The sequence below is a fragment of the Rhodamnia argentea genome, chromosome 2, assembly GCF_020921035.1.
Source record: "Rhodamnia argentea isolate NSW1041297 chromosome 2, ASM2092103v1, whole genome shotgun sequence".
In the NCBI taxonomy this organism is placed as follows: Eukaryota; Viridiplantae; Streptophyta; class Magnoliopsida; order Myrtales; family Myrtaceae; genus Rhodamnia; species Rhodamnia argentea.
Genome location: NC_063151.1, coordinates 16,565,461 through 16,588,530, shown reverse-complemented (window position 1 = coordinate 16,588,530; position 23,070 = coordinate 16,565,461). Strand labels below are relative to the sequence as shown.

The window sequence follows — 23,070 nt, the reverse complement described above, 5'->3', positions numbered from 1 at the left end:
AAAATGCTTCGGGAGCTGTTATTCAGCTGTTCTGATCTTGGGTTAATATTTTTCGGGTGCCTTTCAAGTGTCTCCATGTGCTCTGGAACTCCTAACAATCATTTGATTTCATAGTGCTCGCAAGGGATAAATGTTTCTCCGACATTTGCAAGTGATATCTACGAAACTGCTGAGCCGCAGATTTTTCATCAGTGCTAGTACCTCTTTATTGGCAACCACTTCATTAGTATCGTAGGACTCTTATCAGGTTGTACTTTTTTTTTTTTTTTTTTTTTTTTTGGGTCCAATTATCAGGTTGTACTTAATAGTTCTGTTTTGTAACCTAAAACATAGTTTTTTATCCTCTTCCACGGGAGAACTTAAAGAAGGAAGTGTTATTCGTGCACACGCTCCATCTTCCAAAGCTTATTGCACTAAAGCACACCACACACATAATCGATCGACTCTTGTGCTTGATAAAGAAAATCATCAAGACCTTCCAATAAAAAAAGAAAAAGTAAGAGTTTAAGACTCCAGTAGTAATTATGTCAAAGTAATTAGAGTGAAGCTTTGCCTATGAATTGGGTTCTACTTTCGTTCTTAATGAACTCGCAAAGTAGATGAAAGAGCTACACGAAGACTTCTCATGGGCATAGCCAATAATAGATGTCCCAAAAGAAGACTGACAAACGCAACGTAAGCAAATTAACCCAGCACAATAGAGCCCAAAATGCAAAACATATTTTGTTTCTGTCGAATTTTGCCAATAGTGCATGTCATTTTTCTTTGCAGCAGGTCAGCTCTCTCATTCTCAGGAAGCTAGTCAGGACGTACAAAAACAGGGAAAGAAAGAGTAACAATACCAATTCTTGACACTGACTTCTACATCAGTATTCTCCTGCTTTTTGACTTATTTCCTAATCTGAATGCTGCAAACATAGATTCAGTTTGGCCAACAATAGTTTCCTGAGCACACGGATCAGAATGCAAGGAAGAACGCCTCAGAATGTCATGTAATGTCGGGGTTGAGCTTACTCCAGCAGTTTCTGTTGTTTGGGTGCTACACCTTGACTCCGAGCTGCTAAACTTGGCCACTGAAGTTCTCGTCGGTCGACTCCCCTTATGAATCTGCATTAGCATGGTGATCGGAAGTTTCGTATTACTACCATTATGCCACAGAATTATATCGAGTGATTACTATTCCATATCAAAGTCCAGTTAGCTACAATTAGGATTGTCCAAGTATTTTAGTCCTTAGAAGTTCTCATCACTAATCTTGTCTGACAATACTACCAAATCTTACCATGTCTAAGGAGTCCTCTGATGTTGATATGATGCTCTTGCTGTTGCTGTCATCCCGTCCAAATACATACGTCCGAACCGCGCTTGTCTTGTGATTATTTGATGATGCCAGAGGATTTGCCCCTCGACCTAGAAAAGATGGCTGCTGCATTTCCCAATATAAGAGAATAAGGAAACTGAAATCAAACCTTTGTCGCATGAGACTTTGACCAAGTTTGATGGGCTATTATTGAGAACCTTGAAGTGTAATGTATTGAATCAAAGACATCTTGATTTAGAAAGAACATCAACTTGCATGTTAGTGGCCACCGACGACTCAAGTTCAATACATCAGAAAGCATGATAGCCAAAAGCGAAAAGATAAACTCATATGATCAAGATACAGCTCTTGAAATGATGATGATAGTTAAAGCTATGATGAAGGTAGAAAACACATTGCGTGCCTTCTGAAATATAATCAAGCCCTATCATCCATGCAATTTTCCCGAAGTGGAAAACAACTAGCCAGTTATTCTTGTCTTTATTGAGGTATAGGATATTCGAGTGTATGAGGATCAAATTACAAGCGGTGTTAGTGAAACTTCCAACAGACGCGACAGAGATTCCATGACCAGCTAGGTGACTTATGGTACACTTTGGAATGTAAGAAGGGTCCACTATCCACATATTCACCATGCGACCAGGTTATCAAAGTATAGGAAACAAGAACATGCTACCACCAACCACTACTTAATATTTATCAATTGATTACACGAAATCCAAATGGTGAGATAGTTTTACCTTTAATATGCCAATTGTTTTGCCTCGTGCAAGTGATGCATCAAATCGAGCTGCAGAAAAATGAATTAGTATAAATGGTCTGCATGGTCTTAACTTTTCATGCTAATGCATTTGAATACCAATTATGAGATAATGCAGATCTTACATGACGTTTTTGGTTTCTTCCTATCGTCAGGGGTCATATTGAGCTTCTTTATGCGATGAAATACTTCTCTGGAGCCTTCATCCTCTGCTGGTGACATGAGAGGAACATGTGCTTCCTGAATACGGTAAAGTTCACAGACTGATGTCAGAACTTGAAAGTTTCGGAACGAGGGGACTTAAACATGAGGAAAGACTGAATTGATGTGTATCTTATAATATGAAATTGAATTCACGAATCATCACTTTAACAACACTCACAGTTTTTCTGAATAGGGACTGTTTGGCTAGCTGTGTCTCAAATTCTTCATCATCAGAAGACACATAAGTATCATCTTTATCAGTAAACACTTCTGGAATCATCTGCTTTGCTTTACGTAAATTAATTCGCGCAGTATTTGCTGGAGCTAAATCTTCCCCATCATCCCCAAACTCCTCATCTTCTTCACCTTCTACATCTTTCTCATCTTCTTCCAAATCAAGCAATGTGTCCCTCTGTTTCAGACCACAATTTAGTCTTTGCATCAGATTTTCTGTCCCAGCAGCATCCTGCTGCTCAAGCCACTCCTGGTGAAGCTGATTGCGCCTTTCATTATCTATAGGTTTTTCTTTATAGTCAGCTTCTATCATTTCATTAAGTTCCTCAGCATCTTCGATATCCTCTTCTTCATTGTCTTGGAAATGGTGTAGATCATTATCACTGTCATCTTCTTCCTCAGCTTCCTCATCAATAAAATCTTTGACAGGATCTCCTTTTGGAGATAAAGACAAATCAACTGATTGGTGCATATGAGGATCGATGTTTTCCTTGTCATTATCCTCCTCATCAGACCTTGAAGGAGATGAATGCAATCATTAAGATGTTCCAAAAATATGTTAAAATGGATAACCAGAAACCAGAATCACTCGTTAGCAACCAAATTAAAAATAACTACACGGTAATAATTACCTAGATCATCATGGTAGCTGCTTGTGGGATAGGAAGGGACATGTTTTCTACTTGTATGCAATGTGGTTCATAACATAAACGATGGCTAATCAGTTTGCAGCTCTAGACCGTGGTGCATTTTTAAGCATCCATTCAGGATATTCCTTGTGAAATATGGGAATGAAATAGTTCCCAAGTAGAATTTTTCCTTGACCGAATGGAGTGTAATTTCGAAATCCAATTGAAAAAACAACATTTAAGTTTGCACATTGTTTACGATTCTGAAATCTGAATATGGTCAAAGATTGCCCAGCTATTGTCGAGGGATAAAATAGCACATGAGAATATTGTTGATACTTTATAATTGGTCAGATGATGCACCCAAATGGCAGTTTGCAAGGCAATATGGCAACGCCCACAATATTTTCTACAACTCTATTCATTGCCTCCATGTTAGTGTTATGCTTTTGTATTGTGCTTATGTTGAACTCAATGAAGAGTTCATTTAGTGTACCAATTCTATATTCAGCAATTTACCAGTATTGAAGTACATGAACCCAGCAACAAATTTAGTCTTCCAAAATAGAGGAAGTGTCAATTGTGCAGTATATTTAAACCGACTCTCACAAATATTGGAGAAGAAGATTACAAAGAGAAAGCAGCAAGAAGATCTTATTTGTCAAAGCATGGGAGTGAGACAATCATCAAATTGGAGAATATAGGACATACATGTCATCTTGAGGAGCAGAATCAAACTTCAGATTCATTGCAAGTAAAGATGGTGCAAAAACTTCTTCCACAGGACTTTTAGGAGTCTCATTAGGTAAGTCATCTTTGTTTTCACTGCTTTGTGAATCCGAAAATAACTCCTGCATAAACTATAAAAAATAAGAAATCCTTCCGACAGAAGAAGTAGCAACTTATCATCATATGATAATTTGTGCTTTCAGATGAGACCTGAGTATCATTTATGGGAGCTCGAAATGTATGGTTGGATCCCTCGCCCAAAGTCTGGATTAAAAGATGATAATTATATCGCTATGCCAGATAAACAGAAAAACATAAGGAAAATAGTCAACTTCAAAACCTTCATACTTGATCAAAAAATGAATTGGTATTAGTGGCATATTGGTATCTCTCCCACATTCAGAACAGAACAGGACACAAGCTTGGCTTGGGATTGCTAGTACTGATTCAAGAATTTGCAGTAAGTTGTTCACAGAAAGTTGCTTTTAGCAAAATTAGCAGGGCTGGAAGAAGATTGTTTCGCATCCAATTGCCATAGAAAATTGATTCTTCTGGAAGTGTTATGCTGCTTAATTCTTCTACCTATCAAAACCATCAAGAAACTTTGGATGAATGAAAAGCTTACCCTTTGCGAAGGAGCTACTCCAGAATCCGGCTCATTTGAAGTATCATCTGACTCGCGACTGGTTGGGGCATTTACATCTCTCCCTTTCTCACCAGAACCTGCATTATTTCTTTCCACTCCTACATATTTGGCCTTATCTTCCACCGCTTTTTGATTATGAGAAATTTCCAACTCAAACTCCAGATCCTCCCCCAAAAACTCGTCAGAACTACATGTGGTGGACAAATTCTTCAGCATGATAGATCTGAATGGATAAAAGTTAAGAATCGCCCCCATATCACACGACTGCTGTGTAGAACAGTGGAAACAACAGCAATATTTACACCAAAAAAATGACGTGAAACCAAAGGACAAAATGGCACACTCACTTCTTGGAAAGCTCAAGCTTTCTTTGCCGGATCTTCTCCAGAATTGAAGAGATTGGCTTTTGAACAAGAGGTGCAGGTTTAAACATCGCATCTCGAGTCTCTGTGGAATTTGATTAGGACGGTAAAGTCATGCAGCAATACTTGATTATAGCATTGATCAGAATTTTTGTTGCCTAGGAAAATCAGGACTAGAAATGCACCTCGCAACAGTCTCTGGGAATCTGCACGAAGCTGCTTGAGAGAGTCTCTTCTTCCCTGTTCAATTAGAGGTAAGGGAGAAGAAACAACTTCAACAGCCTGACATCAATAATCAAAGAGGGATACTATTATGCTCCATCGCAAAGGAAGCGAGTGACAACACCTTCTCTGATCTTCTTTTGTTGGTAGCATGAGCTTGGTTCTCATCCTCAACGACACAATTCTCACCTCCCTTCGCTTTCCTCTTCTTCCTCTTCTTCATATCCTCTACGCCTCCATCGGCCACCTCTGTGCTGCTCTGCCTCTTCTCAGGCAAATCGCTTCTCGAATCCTCCATTCCCTCTCCGATTGCCTCTCCGTCCCCACCGCCTTTCTGCGCATCGAGTCGCTCCTCGGCGGAATCAAACTCCAAGACTCTTTTCGCTCGGAATCCATCAGTTTCGGAGCCAAACTCTTGGTCGTCAACGCCAAAAAGCGCAGGCTCCGAATCGACGAACTCGCCCTCGCCACGGGGATCGTGGGGCGCTGGCAGCTCCAGCTCCGACGACGACTCGTCCCTTGGTTCCTCGAGACGCAGGCCCCCTGAATCCTCCGAGCTCTGCGATTCAGGATAAAGCGAACGCACGAGGGAGGACGGTGGGTTAGGGCTTTCGCTGTCATGGAGGTGGGAAGGACGGTGATCGACGGCGACCTGGGCGGCTTTCTTGAGGCGCTTCAGCTTCCGTACGTGCGCCGGAGGGGAAGTTGGATCTGCGGGAGAGGGCAGCTCGATGTCGTCGGCGCTCTCCATCTTCTTCCGATGCCGATCGAGAGAGAGAATGGCTGATGACGATGATGATGGAAATGGAGAGAGGCAAAGTGACAAGGCGGAAATTATTTGCGAAGGCGGCAACGAAATTCCTTTTCGACAATTTTTCGAAAGTTTGAAGAGTAGGCGCTCAACGTATTTGCGGGACCGATGATTTCGATAGCGCCAAAATTACCGGTTCTCTCTTTAACGGCCCAGACCGTACTGGACCGGCCCGGCCCGGCTCGGCCCATGCATGCACCGGTTGGAGGGCGGGCCTTTTTGAGACGAGTGCCGAATGATCTGCCCCGATGGTCACACGGACCCATCTACCTTAGAGACGAGCGTCGGATCATATAAAGAACAGGGTTAAATGCAACGCGTAAAGTGTAATCGATATTTTGACCGAAAAGGTGAGAAGTGTAATCGCGATTTTAAGTGAGAGATTGCTTGCTTTGATGCTACAAGAAATTGAGTTTACTCTTGCAGACACCATTAGGTCCATTCATTTATGAACAGATACAAAATGTTCCATCGGGTCTTTAGGCCTTTTTTTTTTTTGCTCAATTGATTGTGTAGCACCTCGAATTTTGCATATCGGTGTTCACCAACTAATGGCGCTTTCGTCCCTAGGATCTTCCGAAAACTTTTTTTTAAGGCCATCCACACCAACTTAAATGACCATAGTAGAGCTGCCACCAATCAATTCAAGTAAATTTAGGTCAATTGCCATCCTAAGGGCCTGGATTATGATTGGAAAGTTAGGGCCCGCATGAAAACATTTCAGAAATTGCATTTCTCCGTCGAAGCTCATTTGGCGAGAGAAATATGTATGATAAAAATCTGATTGAAGTAGAAATCCGTTTGGTAAAAAAATTGACTTATGGTAGGATTTTTCACTTTTGGTAAGATTTTTCACTTTTGATAGGATTTTTGGCCAATTTTGAGAAGTAAAAAATTTTAACTTCTCGGCTCTAGAATCACTTCTTGAATCACACCCGCCTCCGCCAACCACTGTTGTTGCGATTGCCGGCCGTCGACCACGGCCGCTGTGGCCGCCGGCCACCAACCACGGCCCACCCACCACCGTCGACCACCTCCGCCGCCTACCGTGGCCGCCGACCACCATCGCCACCTATTCTTGCCGCTACTGACCACCCCCCTTCGCTGTCGCTCGCCGCCACTGCCGATCGCCGCCTAGGAACATCGTCGCCGACCACCGCTACCGCCGTTGCCGTCGACCATCGTTGTCGAATATTTTATTAATAATGTTTCAAAAGTAGAAATTTTCAACAGTTACCAAACGAATTTTTCCGATCGGAAGTCAATCTGGAGCAAAAGTAGAAAAATCAACTTCTACTTTTGAGAAGAAGTAGAGAAATCAACTTCCGATCAGAAGTTGATTTCTCGTAGAGAAGTGTTACCATGTGCGCCCTTAGCTACCTAAGTACGCCTACGAGTAAGATCTTGGGTCCAAGGATTCGGATACACATTAAATAAATAACGATCCCACGATACAAACTTATTATTTGTTAAGTCCTAAATAATTCACCAATTCATTTAGCATCCTACATGCTTCTCGATTGAATAGAACACAATTCCATACCTTCATGAAATGGGCAAAAGTTGAACAGTGAAATTCTTTCCCTCTTGATATCCGTGACGGCCTCGTTGCGGGCTATCTTGTCAGTTTCTTTCACTAACCTAACCATCATTGCCCCTCCTTAGCTCTTCCATGAACAACCAAAGTTCGCCCAATAGAACGCATTGCTCGTTGTCGCACCCTCCACGTAATGCACCATCACCGAGTCTCCGTCGGCTTTACGTGAATGGCTATGCTCGCCCCATGGGAATACATCTTCTATCACGTCACTCGATCAAATTCCCCACTCAAAGCCAACAAAGGGCCTCAGAGCGACAAGGAGCATCACCTGCACATGTGATCTGGGAACCTTGTTCCCATACCAAATGTCATAGTTCGAGATGGTAGCCTCGAGTTTAAGCACCGTGCGAAATATCTTAGGTCACCAATAGTACACCAGTACACCGGCCGGTTCAAGCGTGCATAGCCCCGTTAGAAAAGTCGATTAAGAAGAGTGGGCCTCTAGTCCTCGAGCCATGATCCTAATGAAAGGTCGCTCCCCCTATCCTATTGATAGAGAGAGAGGCGAGGGGGTAGACGGTGGTCATGATGGTGGTCCACCTGCCGAAGACAGCGATGTGGCACGAGAGAGAGAGAGAGAGAGAAGGTTAGTTAAGATTATAGTTAGATCTAGAAGATAAGTCAGGAATCAGGATTAGAGTTAGGTTTACTTTTGCCAACACCCATGCATAGAATAAACAATACAGAGATCCGCTGACTGTCACGTAGGAGTCCCCAATACCTGCTCGAATGATACAATAGCCACGTCAGGTTGTCACGTGATATTCACATTACATTGTACAATTCCCCAGACCGCAAAACGAAACATAAAATTCCGATCCTTGAACCATTAACCTGATCACAGGCTCTCCACCTGCTTTAGAGAATATCCTAGATTCCTAATCACTCCGATCTACTCTGCCTAGAACTTTCAGGCTGCTTCAGAGGCTGGATAAGCTCTAATGCACCGTGAAGAGCTAGCTTGATAAAAAAGATACTGGACAGGCACTCGGACTAGGTGAAAGTCGTTCTTTTGCTCAAACAACTTAAGTCACAAGAAGAGTGCACTCTGTTGATGATTAACTAATGAGTCGACAATCTTGCACTTTTTCTTAGCTTTCCCAAGATAAAAATCAATTCTCCTTGACAACCAGGTCAACATAGATTCACAACTGCAATGTTAGATTTGCAATGTTTCATCACCAGAAACGTAAACACCCACTTGAAAATACTACCAAGTGGTAACTTAGCACTTTGGAAATTGGAGACTTTCCCCAAACTTAGCTCTCTTATAAATGAAAAGTATCAAGAAGTGAGAGATGCTGAGCAGTATCAGGACCACAGTCAACTAGGGTAGGATGCTCATCCAGGTAAAATAAATCTCAACGAGAAAATGAAACTAGCACTCCCCTTGAAGGAATACGCAATTGATCACATGTCGAAGTTCCATGTACTTTCAGCAGTTAATTTTGGCACCTTCGATTCTTCATTCAGATTGAGAGAAGCAGATATCTGCGAAAGAGAAAAGACCTCAGTCAGAATATGCGACAATAGCAGATGAAATGAGATTTCTGAAGTAGCAGCAACATAACAAGCAAGCTGCTCGCACAATATCACAAGTAACCAGTCAACCTAGCACCTATTATGCTCTAGAATACCCTGATTTAAGATTTATTATGATCGTATTTGAACAAACACGTTCTCATCTCATCACATCCTTTCATAAAGCTAGACCCTTGGACCTTCAAAACTCGAAGTTACTCGAGTCAAATACTCTTCTAATCGATCATTCGTTGGCCCAAGAGGCATTTCTTACTTCATAAAACATACCCATCAGCCATGTCTGCTCCAGTAAATCATGAATCAAGTTGAAGTGGATAATGAGCACATGGAATCAAACAGTTCAAAAGTATTGCCATACTTACGGATTGCTACATTCTCAAGAGGCCAATGGCCCAGAAGTGGGCAGTCATGAAAGCACATTTAGAAGACAATCCATCCAAACTAAGCTCCAAAGTGATTTCTTCATCCAGAGCAGTACCAAATAAATTAAACTCCAAACAAGCTAAACAAATATCAGTTGGATCCCATGCCAATTTTGGCAATATGCATGAGTTTGGTAAAGCGGCAGATTTACCTCTTCACATTAATACGATGTATACACTTTACTTTCCTAACATTGAGATATACGGAGGTGATGATATTAAAACTCAGGGAATCAGCAGACTTGTCTTAATGATGTGCTGATGGCAAATCAATCTTAGTTGGGAAAAAGAACCAAAAGAAGTTTATTGTGCATGCTGCAATCTCGACAGGTTTGCAAAGTGTCTACAAATGCCAAATACAACCATGGCCAGACTATGAAGAAACCATATTATCTAAGACGATCTTCAGAACATTTTCATATTAGAGGCCACACACTATATCTTGGTTCTATTTTGTAACGGAAATGCAACTTTAAATACTTATCACGCCAAGCTTAAGGCCTTTATATTCTAGGTTCCTATCAAATTAGGAGAGCAAAATCTCTTTTCGATAGCATCTCAGAATTACAAATACCAACAAATAAACCCTTACCTTGAAACACCCATTCAAATTTGTATTCCTCGACCACTCCAGCCCCAACGCCTTGCTCGTGGTCTGGTAAGTCGCCTTGAGCACATCATCCCCATATACATTCCTTGCAACTGCAAAATCCCACGCATTCTTCGACAGATCATAAGAAGGCTCAAATGTAGTCACCCCTCTATGGACATAAGTGTACTTCAACTTGCAATTCCCTGGACCAAGCAAGTAATTCGCCGATAACTTATTAGCCGGATCGATCACAAGTGCCCCTTCAAGAATCGTCCGGTTATCGCCCTGGCTGTGGATGTATGTCATATTCAACCGCTTCTCGGCAATTCGGACCGAATTCATGAACTGGAACCTAAAGTCCTACGGGACAGAATGCAATAACAAGGTAATTAATAACCACAAAACCCAGTAATCAGCTTAAAATTACTGAACTTCAAGCTTGAATTTCGCAAAGCCTAAGCCTAAATAGCCCATACAATAATTTCGCTCAACCAGTTTCTCCGCATCCAAACGGTGAACCTAGCCACCCATTTGTCACCAACGCCAGTAACTAACGGAAGTTCGGAAATTTTGCAAATTAGCGAGTAAGAAGAGGAGAATAAAACCCGACCTTCTTGGGGACGTTGTAGTCCACGATGAAGAACCCAGGCTTCTCGACGGCGAGGACCAGGCCGTTCATGCTGGGGCCTTTGACGACGGTGCCGTCAGTGATGGAGGCCCGGAGCTTGAGCTCGCCGGCGCTGACCCCGATGGTGGCGGCGGCGCCGTTCTTGTCCAGGTCGTACTTCCCCTTCAGAGACGCCTTCATATCTGCTTCTTTGGGGAGTTGTTCTTGGGTGGTTGAATTCGTATTTGGCGAAATGCTGTTGCGGGAGGAGAAAACGAAGAGGGATAAGAGGAAAAGGAGTTGCGGAGCGAGCGAGAGAGCGAGGGTTCAACTTCAAATGGTGTGGTTGTTGGTGTGCGTCGGATTAGTACGCCGTGCTTGTTTTCGGTGCCGCCGAACCAATATATATATTGACAAAAAAAAAAACAAACCAAAGATATATATATATATATATATATATATATATATATTAATTCTTTTTATCTGTCCCATCAGAATTGAACCCGCATCTATAATACAGGCATCCTCACTCTCAATCCCTTATTGAAAAATGACGCATGCTTACCGGCTATATATCTTCAATTAACAAGTGTGTTTATTTCGTTAAAAATATATTTTCTCAAATTAAATTTTTTTATCTTTTGTATATCTGATTTTTCAAAAAATAATAAGTTAGTAAAAATAAATTATTATCAAAGGAAATAGTAGTACTTAAAATTAGAAAAATGAATTCTCAATTATGAATAGAAAAAATCATTTTTCGATTTTTTTTTATTTTATTGACATTTTTTATATTTTATTTCTCTTTTATGATGTCTTTTGATATTTGATGTAATTGACCTTACATTTTATCAAAGAAATAAAAATAACTTACACTATATGACTTACAATATCATTATGAGGAATTTATATTCATTATATTGAGGAGATTTATTTCCATCAATGAGATTAAAAAATCCATAGATGTTTTTAGTCTCACTTTCCAATATACCATCAAATAAATAAAAATTAACCAATTTTTAAATGATTTCATGAAAAGTATTTTATACTTCATAAAATTTTTCGCGAAACAAATATATACATGCAACAATTTAAATGACTAATCCATAACCTATTTTATTCGTACAAAATGGGGAAAACTTGAATGCAATATAAGATCTCAATTAATATTCTTGAAAGTTAAGATGTTAATTTTGGAGACAATTTGGTTATATATGGTAACAAAACACATGTTACGATTTCTTAAATAATATGTTTACTATTAAGCCAAGAGTACAGGTGGAAGGTTCAAACCTCGACATTCTATCCTGATTTGAGAAATTTGTCCAAAAAAATCTAAACGTATTTTACCTCGCTCAATTCAATTGAAAGCTTTTTAATTTTGTCAATTTAATTTTAAACCTTTTGACGATTGCTAATGCAGTCCTTCCAACTAATCTTGGTCAAATATTGTTGACCTAGCAGTCCGATCAATGCCGGCTATCCTATGGGCACTATCGGCGTCAACAAGGACATTTTTATATTTTTTAAATAATTTCTGATTTTTATCTTATCTTATCTTATCTTATCTTTTCTTTTATGTTCTTTTATTATCTCTTTTCTCTTATATCCCTCCGACGAACGATGGAGAGAAATAGGAAAATAAGATAAAAAAAAGAAAAGGAACGAAAGTAAAAATTTTAAAAATTGCAAAGATTGTTCACGACGATGACGGCGGTGCCATATAGGATAAACCGACTCCATGTTAGCGATTGTTGGCCAAAATAAATTAAAATGATTACATTGGCAAATCATCAAAATGTTTACTACTAAATTGACTAAATTAAAAAAGTATAGGATTGAATTGGTCACCATATAATAGATTTATGATTTTGTGGACAACTATCCCCTTTTTTATCTATTAAAGCAGTTCCCTCTTTTGACTTTAAAAAAAAAGGGTTGCCTCTATAACATACATGTCTTGCATGTGCAAGATTACCTTACACGCGCGAGGATGAGCGTTAAGTCCTAATAACTCGAGCCTCTTGAAATAAAGTTTGTCGAACATTTATTGAAAAAATGTTGAAATGTCAAATTAGAAAACGCTTTGATTGCAATTTATGGGGGTAAGTACACCGCAAGTGCCACAACTTTTATACGGTGCTTACTTGAGTGCCATAACTTTTAAAAATTGATCACTTGAATGCCACTTTCAGCGAAAGTCGATCACTTGAGTGCTTGAAGATCCTATAAAAAACCATGGCTTGCGAAAAACGACAATTGTGTGTCTCTTTGGTTACTGTCCGCCAACTCGCCTCTACATTCTAAACAAATCTCTCCAGCAAATCGTCCTACGCGGAATTTTTTTTTATTATTATATTTATTTTTTAATGACATGTAGATTTTTTAAAATTTTTAAATATTTTCTAGAATTTTTTCTTATTTTTTATTTGTTTTGATATTTTTCTTTTTCTGGATTTTTTCTTATTTTTTTACTTTGATATTTTTTGGGGTATTTCCGTCGGCTTGGCCAAAGAAGGACCCCGCCGACCCTCACCGGCCACGATCGGCCAGCCCAGGGGCATCGGCAGACTAGCCTTGGACCGACGAGGGCGCGACGGCTCTGTGGCTACAGGCGAGGGCACGAATGCCCTCACGGCCCCATCGGCGACGGGCGAGGGGGCCCCTGCCTAGACTCGGCACGGCCGTCGCACACTCGGTGGATTACATGTCGGTTCATGGAATCAATCCTCTTCTTTGGTGTCGATTTCGCGAATTAGGGCTCCTTTGTGGTGGTTTGCAACGAAAATCGACTCGGTTTCGCCGGTGCTTGAAGCAAAGTCTTGATTTTTAGGGTTGTTGGGATTTGGTTTTTGCTCCTTGGATCTGCAGGAGGAGGTGGGTTCGGGGTTCGATCACCGAGTTACGGTTTTTCTGAGATAGGGCAAGCTAGCCCTTGCCCTAGGGCCTGTCGGTGGTGGCCGAAGGGGCCACAAGAGCCCTCGGCCAGATCCGGCGAGGGCCTTCGCACCCTCATGCGGACGGAGGAGGCCGCGACAGCCGTCACCCGGGGTCGTTACGGCCTCGCGAGGGCGGGGTGAGCCTAGCCTTGCTTTAGGGTTGGCCGATGGTGGCCGGCGAGGGTCATTGGGGACCCTCGCCTAGACATGACCATTTGGAACCGAGGGCCCGGAATCGGCCCGTTGATCGGGGCCACGGTTTCGACTAGGAACCGGAACTGGCTAGGAACCGCCGGTTCGGACCCGTTTAATTAAAAAAAAAAAAAGGGGCCGGGGGGCCTAGTGGGGAAAGAGCCGTTGGGCTCTTCCCCCCCCAAAACAACGGCTTTAATTGCAATGGCCAAATTGCACCCCCCCAATTTTTTTTTTAAAGTTAAATAACCCTTCCCTTCTCTATAAATACCTATCCTCCCCTTTTCATTTTTCTCACAAATCCTCTCAACAATTCTCTCAAATTTTCTCAATTCTCTCAATCCGCTCAATTCTCTCAATCCCGCCTCAATTTTCTCAATTGGATTTTTGATCAATTCTATAAAAAATGGTAAGTAGAAGCAGAAATATTGGAAAGGCGAAGATGGCGATGGGAGATTCCGAGTATCTTATTCCTGAATATGATCCTCGTGAGTATACATATTGGGAAGACGACAATGATAATATTAACATTGTTCCCATTCCGAACGTCGTGCACGTCCCAATACAAGAAAGTCTTCATTCTCTTATTGGTGTTGAAGAAACGTCGAGCACGTCCCAATACAAGAAAGTCTTCATTCTCTTATTGGTGTTGAAGAAACGTCGACCACAAATGAGTCGGAATGGAAGGGCCGAGAGAGTACATTCGACTTGTGGCTGCACTTCGACAAGGTATATGATAAATGTGAACGTAAGTATAATATAAATTGTAAATATTGTTCGCAAACATACAAATTTACCAAAGGATACGGTTACGGAACATTCCAACGCAAGCGAGGATCAACATTAGGCAACAACAAATTTCCGGGTACGCCAATCCTAATACTCATTCTTTATTCCGTTATCTTGATGCACTTTATAAACAAATATTAGTTGAATATGTAGCCCTTGATCATGCTCCGTTTACTACTGGTGAAAATTTTAATTTGAAATATTTGATAAATACACACTGACCGAAATTTTCACTTTTACCCAAGTAAATCAATTCCAAAAATCACCAAATTTTAGTGTATTATAGGTAAGACCCACTTCTACAAATTCATGTAGAGTGAAGTTTAGATCTTTTCGTATAAGTCACAGTAATTCGTGGGATTAATACCAATTTCTAGTCCCATAAACAGAATAAAGTTGGTTCAAGGAATGGTCATAACCCCAACTAAAAATATTTCAAAATTTCCCAAATTAATATATGTTATAGTTTAAGATGTTAGCTTCATATTTTATGTTTTGTGATACGGTAGTAGGTATCCACAGAAAGAGATACAAAAATAATTAGTATCAAAGGTCATATTAGACTTAGAATGGCACATGCAGACTTGTGAAAGTGTAAAATAAAAAAGTTGACTATATGTGCTTTAAAAATTCTAAATTTAATATATGTTGTAGTTTAGAATGTTAGGATCGACTTTCATATTTGACTTTTTTTTTGGTCCAAACTTTCATATTTGACTTCAATCATTTGAAATTCGTAAAAGATGGTATAAAAATAGTGAATACTAAAGGTCAAAATAGTCTCGGAATAAGTACAGACCGGAACCATGAGCAAGCAAGGCCTTTTGACTGACCGGATGGACTCCAAAAATTTATAAATGAATATATGTCATATTTTAGGATGTTAAATTCATCTTTTATGTTCTGATCTCGGACATTTGGAGTTCACAAAAGGTGGTGTGAGAATAGTAAAAACGAAAGGTCGAAATAGTCTCAAATCAAGGCAGCTTCTATAATCCACTTACATAGCTTTTTTTCTTTCATATTGTCGCTAAATCTACCATATGCAGAACCATTGGCATAGAATACTTCAAATAAATCATGCTCTAGCAACATTGAATCACAATAATGTAATAAAAAAGACGTTGAACTTGCCTCAAAATGCAAAACAAACCATAGCTCTTGGTGAGATCAATCCTAATTTTCTTTGCAATTCCTTGAAAGCAATTTGATAGCGTGTAAACTTTTGAAAATCAGAATGAAGGGGGAGGGTGTGTTCGGCCATGGGGTGAAAAAGAGAGAGGAAATGCTTAAATGTGGGTTACTATTTATCATAGAATTCAATTGACTCTTATGGGCGGTGTGAATGACATAACCTTGATGTGAAATCATAATTTTCACTTAAGTAAATTTGGCACAAATTCCTATAGGTGGTCGGCCATATTTGGGGGGTGAAATGCCTATTTTGCCCCCATTATCTTAATTATGTACATTATGCGCATTAAAACTTAGTTTAAACTATAGTTTTCTCTATAATTACTTAGCACTTTTGGTTAGCATATAATATTAACTTCATTATTACCTAACTAGTCACAAGACATGCTCTAATTATTCGAATACCTAATTAATTCTAATATCATGTATTGTGCTCTTGATAATTTTACTTAGAAGTCAAATATATAATATAGGCCTTTAATTGACTTTTTAATATACTTGACTTAATAACAATCAACCTCTAATTTATGTCATAGCCGCACTTAATGAGTGTTGACACCTGATTTTTGACCAATTTTCCTTTAGTTTTATTTTCTAAAAATTCTAAAAAATTAACAAAAAATCAAAAAATTGAAAAATCAAGTTTGGGAACCTTGTCCAAGCTTAAGGAACCAATTTTGAACAAAAAATAATTTTTCATAATTTTTCACATTTTTTAAATATTTTCGAAAAATAGGAAAATATTAGAAAATTCATAAAAAATACTTTTCGAGGTCGCAAAAATATACAAAAATTTCCAATATTTTTATTTTAATTCCCTTTTCATATTGACCTCAAGAAAAATAAAAAATTGCATTCAATTTTGGGTGATCCTTTACAATGCCTAGAGTTGAATTTGCATAAGAAATACCAATCGAGTCTTTTTATTTGTAATTTTTGCACATTTTGTGTCTAGACATTCAATTACAGTCCTTTCTAGCTTCAATTTGATCAATTGCACCCTCAATTGCACGAATTGGGCAAGAATTCCCAAAATTTTTGCAATTTAGTCCCTAGGATTTCAAAATTTTGAAATTACTTTCAACCTAGGGACTATCATGGTAAAATTGGACTGACCCCCTAGGTTTTCATACGTTCTGAATCGATTGGCATAGGTGGTTTGATCCAATTTGATCAAATTGACACTCAATTGAAGTTTTCCCCAATTTGCAATTATAGAAAAATTTGGGGTTTTTGCATAAATTGATAAGAACTTTTGGGCAAAACCACATTTTTAGATAATATTCAGACCCCTAAGTCCAATTTTGAAATTTAATTGCAAAAATTCCCAGTAAATTTGGATTAATTTCGAAAATTACACGTCCGAACCGGTTCGGACCGGTCTGACCGGCCGTCGGACCGGTCGAACCGGTCCGGAACAGTGTCATCGTCTTCAACAGATTGGCACGAATTGCAGGTTTGGACAGCAAGATTCAATGACCAAATTAGAGCTCAATTCGTGCCTAATTGGATCAATTAGTTTGGGGCTTTTGTTTCTCCGATCACGTCGCGTCGATTGAGACCGGTAGCACAGCCAATGGCCGCCGGAGCACGGCGGAATCGACGGTCAAAGCTCCGGCGAGGCAAAAAAGTCAACAATATACGTCCAGAGTTAAATTAGTGCTCGTTTTGTGTCCAATGGAGGCCTAACGGACTGGGACGAAATCATAACCGATTCCGTCATTGTCCGGCGAGCCAAAACTCACGTGATTGCACGTGAGGACAGCTCGGCGAACCCCTCCCCGTGCGCGTTCAATTTCAAAAGTTGGTATAAAAGGGATGGGAAGGTTCGAGAGCAAGGGGAGGCTCATTCGTGCTCGCGCGAAAAAAGATGAGAGAGAGAGTGAGTTAGAGAGAGAGACGAGCTCTTGCACGACGCCATCGCCGGAGCTTCAAGCTTAGATTGCAAGTCACTCGGGCGGCTAGTTCGGGCCAAATCGGAGCGCCGATTCACTTCCCGAAGCTTCCCGCTACCTCGGAGAAGCGATCGCACTCGATCAATTGGCCTAAGATCGCCCGAATTGTTGAGTCCACTCCTCGATCATCTCTCCGTGCGATCATGGCATCCTCCCGTTTAGAACATGATTAGTGAAATTATCGTGTGCGTTTTCGTCCTTGAGCTTCATCGACCATGATCGCATCTTGCTTGTGCATCGATTTCGCGTGATTAACCCGAGTCGAGCCTCCGACATACCACAGACCGGCCGAGCACCGGCCGGACATTTTTAGCCACCGCGAGCTCGATCAGAGCTCAAGGTAAGTCTCCTAAACTTCCTGTGATGCTTGTGTATGAAGTAATTAGCCTATTATGCTTTGTGCTTTGAGATTGAACTCTGAGATGTCGTTACGTGTGAAGCTCGATACTCGTAATATGGTGAATGAAATTGCATGATTTTTAAGTATGTTGATCTAGAGATTCCAGCGAGTGGAACGGAGTTGATTTCGTGAGATTTCATTAAGGTTTCACCGTCCGATAAGGTTGAGAAACTCTCGGCCTTTCATCCAGCGTCGTCGCGAGGAAAACGACGATACCGAGGTGGCGCGGTCAACGGGTCAGCGGCTGAGGTGTCATCATGCTATTGGTCCAAGGTGTCGGCGACTCGGCTCGGCCGTTGGCGCGAGCAGCCTGAGTCGACCTTGATCCGACGGTCCGGATATTTAGGTGAGTTTAATTACGGGCCGTCATATCTGATTTTTGTATTTTTAGATATTAGTATATTAGGCGAAAAAGCAAAAAAAATGTGAAAACGGTGCCGTTCGGTGTAGATGGTGCGGCGTCGTTTAGGTCCTAGATAGAATGGACGGTCCGGATCGAGTTTAGTTTAAATCGTGGCCGTCCGTACATTTATGCGATACGTCGTCGTTTTGAACATTGAGTGAGTCGACGGCCAAGATCAAGTCTAGGATCAATCGTGGCCGTTCACAATATTAATAGGTACGGTGTCGTTTTTGTTATAAGTGAGTGAACGGTCCGGATCGGGACTAGGGTTTAATCGTGGCCGTTGATGTATTTAATCGATGCGGCGTCATTTTGTTAATAAGCAAGTGAACGACTCATATCAAGTCCCGCATTTAATCGGGACCGTCCATTTTAGAATTAGATGCGGCGTCGTTTAGGAAATAGAGGCTGATACGTCGCCGTTTTGATCCTGGACGCGCAAACGGTTGAGATTAAATCCGAGATTGATCTCGGCCGTCCGTTTTATTTTTTATATTTTCAGATATTAGAAATTAGGTTTGGAAAATCAAAAAAATTAGAGATAAAATAGCATGCGGTGTCGTTTAATGCCCGAGAGGTCTGTGGGCGGTCTAGATCTGGTTGACCGGTCGTTGACCGGTTTGACCCGGTCCAGAAATAATAATAAAAAAAATAAATAAAAATAGATAAAAATTTCCAAAAAATCCAAAAATTCATAGAAAATTCACAAAAATTCCCAGATTTTCCCAAAAAATTTCTAAAAAATTCTAGATCGATTCGGGACTCTTATAGTCTCGATGGAAAATTTTCAGACTTCGAGGGTCAAATCACATTGATCCGGAAAATTCCCAATTTTTTTTAGAAAATAAATAAAAAATCCAAAAAATAGAGAAAATTAGAAAAAATTCTGAAAAATCACAAAAAATGGGAAATGGCCACATTTAACTGGCCCGACCCCGATTTTGTGATTTTTGGGCCCCGAACCCCCAAGAATGACCATTCTACCCTTCATGGGCCCTCCGTCCCAAATTTTCCCGAACCACCTCGGAACCCAAAGTTGATATTTCTATGGGTCGATAGGGCCATATTAGACATGTCTTCTTAACTGATTGATTGAATTGATTGAGATTATCTTGATTGCGCATTTAATTTTTGATTGTGACTACTAGGGTAGAAAACTCCCGTCTGCATGATATCCTTAGATCGTTAGAACCTACCTCACCCGAAATTTCATCCGCATGAATTCTTAGGTTAGAAAATCACTCAACATCGGTAACCGAAAGGGCGTCGATGAAAATCTCGGCGTAACCAAGTCCCCGGACCCAAATCTCTGGTTCTCATAGAGCCGAACGTTTTCTCCCGACCGTTCGGTAGGGTTTTCCAATCATACCCTCCAATAAATTGATCGGTGGCGACTCCAAATACATGTACACTATGCACATGCCACCCGACCACACTAAGGTCAATCTCGATAAATTTTTCTTCACATCGCGATTCGGGTAATGGGTCTTGGGAGAGACCCGCGATCCTAAAAATCCCGCCGACAACCGGGGTCTACAAAGGGTCGGCTCGTTAACTCTCGCCCGCGTCGGAAGGAGGGTCGTGACAATGGGCTAAGTAACATTTTAGGGTGTCCCCTTCTTATGATGGTTACGTATAACTTCTCACCCGAGAAATTTAGCTTGTATTACCGATTCTTAAAATTTACACGACATTAGTCAATTCTAAGTCAAGTAATTTGGCACTAATATGTTTACCGCCCTTAATTAATTAGGCAAAAAAAAAAAAATCAGGAGCTAAGATACAACGTGGTTAAATAATCAAGCAATGATATCAATATTAACGTAAGAATATCCTCCAAATTGAACAAAAGCGATCCATTTTCAAAACAAATGATTCAGTCAAATTATGTAACTATTTTATCAAATGTCCAAAGGTAAACCAAAAATACCCTTGCAATCTAAGCAACGTGCAAGAACCCACATTAGATACCATAATTAATTGAGTTATCGAACTCTCAATTTTAAACTTTCTGTGCACTATTTAAACAAATTTGTGTTTGCACAAATGTTTGTAATTTGTCTTTTCTTAATTGTATTTAGAACTTGTTATACTGTACTGGGGTAAATTCTTGTTTTACAAATAGTGGGTCAAAACGAACTAAATAGTAACGTCAGATTGACATTTACTAGACAACTTATAAAGATAACTAGATATTTTTGTTTGGGAAATTGGTTGTCCCCCAACTCAAGTGAGGTGAGGTGGATTACCGCGGGGACTAAACGGTGGTTGTCGGAATTGATCGTCAATAGTGTTGATCATTGATCATAGTCCATTAATCCGATGTGGTCGTTGATGATAATAGCTGGAGAACAGTGCTGGTACCTCATCGTTAATAAAGGTGGCAACAACTTGGTCAATGATGTTACTTGTGCAAAGTTGTTTTTGTTAAAGTCCGTAATTTAATGATTTCAAAAATGAATATACAAAAAAGATGTAAGACATCTTCTCAACTTGAATATGCATTTTAAATCAAGAAATACATGGACTTTACATCATGTCATCACCAATTTCCTCGACCCTCCGACATTGAGCTGGCGTCAGTCCCATTCCTGAATTCACGACTCTATCAAGGCTTGTTTTTTCTTTTAAACAATCGTCCAGACCTAGTCATTACGACCCTTTTATGAGTAGACATGGCTTTCATCCATCGAAGTTATAGGACCGTGCGCCTCTTCTGTTGAGTAAGTACACAAAAATATCAAGTTTGGGAGCTTTATCCTCGCCTCATGTGCCCCTCAAGATGCTGTGCGAAGATGTTGCCGCTTTCATCTAATTCTCATGTGCTGAGTTCGAATCCATTTCTACACCCATATCATTTTGGCTCTATCCCGATTAGCGGTGCGGGCCCAACCGCATCACCGGAGACAATTTTCCCGCCATAGCCGGCGCGACGGCACGAGTTCTTGGATGGCCATAAATACTCAAAAATGATATTCAAAGATATCTTCTTGCTACTAATTCTTATTGTATCGAAAATTCCATCCTCAATCTTTCTAGAACAGATCGATTTTGCAGTTCAACCTATGAGGTAACAAAATTCATGTTTTGGTCCCAAACTTCTTTTGTTGTGCCATTTTGCTTCTTTTACTAATTGCATTGTACGACGAACGTGAGTATCTTCTTGCCCATGACAAGCTGACAATTTTTTTTTAATTAAAATGACAAAAATTGAACAGGAACTTTTCGAATTTCGGGTCACGTGCAGGAATCGATGACCATATTCGACGCAAACATAGTGACCAAATCAGATATTCACAACAAAAAAATGAAATTATAAGTTAGACCGATTTGGCCCGCGAGGTCTGAAATCTTTGGATCGCTACCATCTGTTTGTTGGATACGTTGTCACGAGTACAATGAAAGATGGTGGGGCTATAAGGCCACGAATGTGGCATACCCAATAATTGTCTAATCGGAATTAGAAATACTACACGTATAAGGGAGAAGAACACGTGCACCTTTATGAGAATCCATTGAAAAGCTGTATGGAACGTCGACAAATCGAGACTCGAGCTCTTCCCCTCTATTCCCTCTCGTTAACGCTGGCCAATGAGACAACCATCCTTATAAATGAAAAGGTACGTTCAGAAATTTTAAGAGTAAGGGTTAGAGGGGGGGACTTGAGCCTTTAAATAGAGTTGGCGCGGACCCTCTCATCATGAGTCGTGCCTCTTCGACCTATACTAAGCCAGCCCATATCATAACTTATTAAGAAATTGTGTCATACTTTAATGGACCAACCTATACTTTAATTTCAATTAATGTAGATCACACTAGAATAATTCTAACATTCTCCCACTTGGGCTATATTAATTGAAATTGTACTAAACGTACATAACTTTGTGTTGGTCTTGTGATTATTCTTAATAGTCAATTCGATCCCATAAAATTTCCAACACCGAATCATGACGGTAACTGCATCAACAGACATAGAGCATTCCATGGCCACAAATGTCTTTAACTCTACTGATATGAATTCAATATGGTAGTGTAGCAAATGACAACACCTCACATAATAGTGATTCATTATGTGTCATCTATTTTGTCGGTTACATTCTCTCTCTTTATGTGTCACTAAACCTGATGTGCTGCTAGAAAATATCCTTATGGTTTCAATGAACCTACACATGTCTTGTCTTTATAGTTAATTTTACTTTTTGTGTAATAAGACATACACTCAAGGCTAACAATTGAATGCCCCTAGCCTTTACTCAAGGTTTACACATATCTTAAGATTTCCACCAAATATGTGTATCCAACATCAACTCATTCATAAGCATTTTATTGCATGCAAAAGAATTGATATATATCAAACATTGTTACTAAATGTAACAAACACAAATGTAAACAATATTAGAGAAAAAGAAAGCTGCTTCCACTGAATAACAACATCCCATGATACTTCTAAGCCCATCCAAATGCCATGTCGTAACAACATCCCATGATGCTTCTAAGCCCATGCTTATAACATATCA

The 23,070-nt window shown here is 40.1% G+C and overlaps 2 protein-coding genes across 3 annotated transcripts; both read right to left on the bottom strand.

Annotated features, from left to right (window-relative positions):
- Nucleotides 1-698: 698 nt before the first annotated feature.
- LOC115726387 (otolith matrix protein OMM-64) lies at nt 699-5,947 on the bottom strand. Of its 2 annotated transcripts, none has more exons than XM_030656235.2 (11): nt 5,232-5,947; nt 5,071-5,125; nt 4,871-4,970; nt 4,503-4,746; nt 4,088-4,141; nt 3,860-3,999; nt 2,464-3,034; nt 2,207-2,321; nt 2,062-2,111; nt 1,283-1,426; nt 699-1,107 (listed from the first exon to the last, which is right to left on the bottom strand). In XM_030656235.2, exons 1-11 carry the CDS (start codon nt 5,856-5,858, stop codon nt 862-864), a joined length of 2,346 nt encoding a protein of 781 aa, XP_030512095.2. In that variant the 5' UTR covers nt 5,859-5,947; the 3' UTR covers nt 699-861. The 2 variants fall into 2 exon arrangements, with proteins under 2 accessions (XP_030512095.2, XP_030512096.2); XM_030656236.2 differs by having other exon boundaries at nt 1,283-1,423.
- A 2,823-nt stretch (nt 5,948-8,770) lies between these two features.
- Nucleotides 8,771-11,059, bottom strand: LOC115726394 (outer envelope pore protein 24A, chloroplastic). The gene is made up of 3 exons (XM_030656246.2): nt 10,685-11,059; nt 10,075-10,434; nt 8,771-9,009 (listed from the first exon to the last, which is right to left on the bottom strand). The coding sequence occupies exons 1-3, from the start codon at nt 10,880-10,882 to the stop codon at nt 8,929-8,931; spliced, it is 639 nt and encodes a 212-aa protein (XP_030512106.1). The 5' UTR covers nt 10,883-11,059; the 3' UTR covers nt 8,771-8,928.
- Between the last annotated feature and the right edge of the window lie 12,011 nt (nt 11,060-23,070).